Genomic DNA, 2947 nt, shown 5'->3' on the forward strand with positions numbered 1-2947 from the left:
CGAGCCGCGGCCTTTCCCGGCGCCCCTGGGGGCAGGCAGGCAGCCTGGGCTGGGCCCCCCGCCCCGCTCCATGGGAGCCCCCCGGGCTGCGGCTGCCTCCGGAGGGGTCAGGCAGGGCTTGGGGGACCCGCCAGCGCTCAGGGAGGTGCCCCCGGGAGAGTGTCCCCCCTAGCTGGGGATGGGGGCCCGGGGAAGCTCTGCCTCCAGCCCCTCTGATTGGCTGCCCTTCTCCAGGGGGAGGGGCAGTGGGGGAAGGCAGCCAATGGGGGGGGCTTCCCCCTACCTCCAGCACTTGGGGTCTCCATCCTAAGAGCAGGCTGGTGTCCCCCCACCCACCATGCAATGGCCACACGTGGCAAAGCCACTTCTGGGCCAGAGCTTGGACCTCAACCTGGCCCCCCGGCAGCCAGCCCCATGGCAGCGAGCATGTCAGTGCTCAGCCCAGTCGCCCCAGCCCACCCCAGGGTCCCCCCACATCCCAGTCCCCCATGGCCTCTACCCTCCTTGCTTGCTGGAGGTGCGGAGTGGAGCGGGGGGGTCTTGGCCGGGCAACGGATCCATGCTAGCAAGGGCAGGGCAGGACAGGGGAGTCCGGGTCTGTGAGAAGCAGAGGAGGGGGCCGTCATCCCAGCCCCCGGCTGCAGCCGGACCTGGGGCGCAGACGGTCCATGGGGCTGGGAGGCCCTGCTTCCATGTGATCCCCAGCAGAAAGCCAGCAGAGCCGATGTCGGATGCCCCCGGCCAGGGACCGGGGCCCTTTATTGCAAAGCAGTGCAAGTGGCCACCAAAGGAGCGGAGACCCCAATACCCCCTCCCCTGCCCTGTAGCCCCCGAGCGCGGGTAGTGTCTCCCCAAATATGTGTGGTGTCCTGGAGCTGGGGTGGGACGTGGTGGGGCAGCGACAGCTACGGCAAGGCAAGAAGGGGCCGAATTCGGTGCAGTGTGGAGGGGGCAGGGAGGGGGGAGCAGTGACCCCACAGGGAGGAGAACAGAGCCGGAGGTCAGCTGAAGAGACCCTTGGCCTTCTTAGCTTTGGGCTTGGACACGAGCAGCCGCGGCTTCTGGCTGGGAGATGAGCCCTCCTGGGAAAAAAGGGAGCGTCAGGCATGGGGGGCAGTTCCCAGGCCCGCTGGGGTCCGGCCGGGACCTGGACACCTTTTGAGAGCCCCAGGGCAGGATCGGGGCCCCCCGCCCCCAAGTCAGCTGGCCCTCCTGGATCAGGATCGGGGCCAGGCCTCCACCCCCTTCCCCGAGCCCCCGGTACCCTGCTCCTGAGCTGGGGGGCAGCCAAGGCCTCGGGCTCCCTCGGCACTTACCGCAGCGGCTCCGTTGCTCCGGGCTGGAGAGAGCGGGGGCTCCGATGTGCCCTGCGGCGGCTCCGGTGGCAGTGCCGAGTCTGCAGCCCCCGCAGCCTCGTTGTGGGGTGCAGCGAGCTCCGGGGTCTCTTCTGGGGCAAGAAGGGGCAAGAACACAGGTCAGTGCAGGGGCAGGACCGAAAGGGTGGGGAGCTCCCGACACCCCAGCTACGGGGCAAGGGTCTCCAGCCCTGGGGAGCAGCCTTCCCTCACCCAGCAAATGTCCCCGTGGCAGAGAGGGAGGCGCAGCCCGGCCAGCTCAGACCTGCAGCCCCTGGCGGAGGCCTGGTGCCCCCAGCACAGCCCGTGACACTGTCCCACCCTCCTTCTTGCCCCCCTCACCTGAGCCACGCTGTGCCCGGGCTCCCTGCTGGACCACGGCTATGTAGAGGGGTTGCAGCTCGTCTGCAAATGCCTGCCCGTCCTCAGGCCCGCACACCTGGGCCAGGCTCTGCGGGGGAAGAGTCACTGTCAGGTCTGGGGACAGCTGTGGCAGAGACCCCCGGGCTCCAGGGAGCAGGCAGGTCCCACCCAGGTGCCGAGTGCGAGGGAGTGCGGCCCTGCCTTGTTACCCCCCTGCTGCACAGCATTCCCGGGGCAGGGGCTGGCACTGCCGCCTGGGCACCGTGCATTGCAATACACCTGCGCCTGCAGGGTATTGCAGCCGGCAGAGGTGGGTGCCCCAGAAGCTGGGGGCAGGAAGGCACAGCCCTGTGCCCTGAACAGAGCTGGCATGCCCCGGTCATCTCCTGCCCCGGGGATGGCAGGGGATTCCCCAGCACCAAGTGTACCAGATGGGCGCCAAACAGCCAGAGCCAGATCTAGAGCCAGCACCTCGAGGACCTCGAGCGTCCCCGTGGGACCTCCCAGGACCCTGTGCTCCCCACAGCCAGGCAGGGCCATCCTTGGCCCCCACCTCTACGTGCCCCAAGTCAGGCCCCAGCGGGCAGTGGAGCAGGGGTCATGGGCAGCACCTGGCACAGTGCCCCGCTCCCGGCAGAGGCTGCATTGGGTGGGGGGTCCCTGAGGGCACCCCCCCTTCTGACAGCCCCGTGGCCTCCTGGCTCTGGGCAAACCCGGGAAGCCGCCCCGGCACGTGCGTGCCAAAGGTGCGGGCGCTAACCTCTGCCCCACTGGCCGCTCCCTGCCCGGGCAGACGGGAACAAAGTGTAAGAGATAAAGGCCCCGCTCCTCTCGGCGGAGGAGGAGGAGGAGGAGGATGGGGGGCGGCGGCTACTCAAGGCCAAAGTCCGTGTCCTGCTCCGAGCTTCAAGGCACAGCCCTCCTCGTTCCCCCAGTTGGGTCTGGGGCAGGGGGGCCGGGTGGCAGTGCAGGCCCCTGCCCCGCCGGCCTCTCCCTTCTGCCATCCCCCGGGGCTTCGTGCATTACCCCCCAGCTGTGCCAGCTGCGAGACCCCCACCCCTGAGCCCTAGGCAGCAGGCCCCCTGGGGTGTGCTGCCCCAGCTCCCAGGATCGGGGCTCGCAGTCAGGCGCCCCACGGTCGTTGCACTCAGCTGTGCCGCCCCGAGCCACCCTGGGCTGGGCAGGGCACGGGAGTGCCCGGGCACGGGCTGAGTCACAGCCACCGCCGC

General features: G+C 69.7%; 1 protein-coding gene across 1 annotated transcript in view; it reads right to left on the reverse strand.

Moving 5' to 3' along the window:
- Positions 1 to 727: 727 nt before the first annotated feature.
- The window catches only part of NHEJ1 (non-homologous end joining factor 1), a gene marked incomplete at its 5' end in the record, with an annotated part of 29440 nt that continues 27220 nt past the window's right edge, over positions 728 to 2947 (reverse strand). The window contains 3 exons of the mRNA XM_006038157.2: positions 728 to 1082; positions 1317 to 1447; positions 1698 to 1806. Of these exons, the coding sequence (XP_006038219.2) occupies positions 1002 to 1082; positions 1317 to 1447; positions 1698 to 1806 (321 nt within the window). The remainder of the gene's footprint in view (positions 1083 to 1316; positions 1448 to 1697; positions 1807 to 2947) is intronic.

The sequence above is a fragment of the Alligator sinensis genome, unplaced genomic scaffold (genome assembly GCF_000455745.1).
Source record: "Alligator sinensis unplaced genomic scaffold, ASM45574v1 scaffold821_1, whole genome shotgun sequence".
Taxonomy (NCBI): domain Eukaryota; kingdom Metazoa; phylum Chordata; order Crocodylia; family Alligatoridae; genus Alligator; species Alligator sinensis.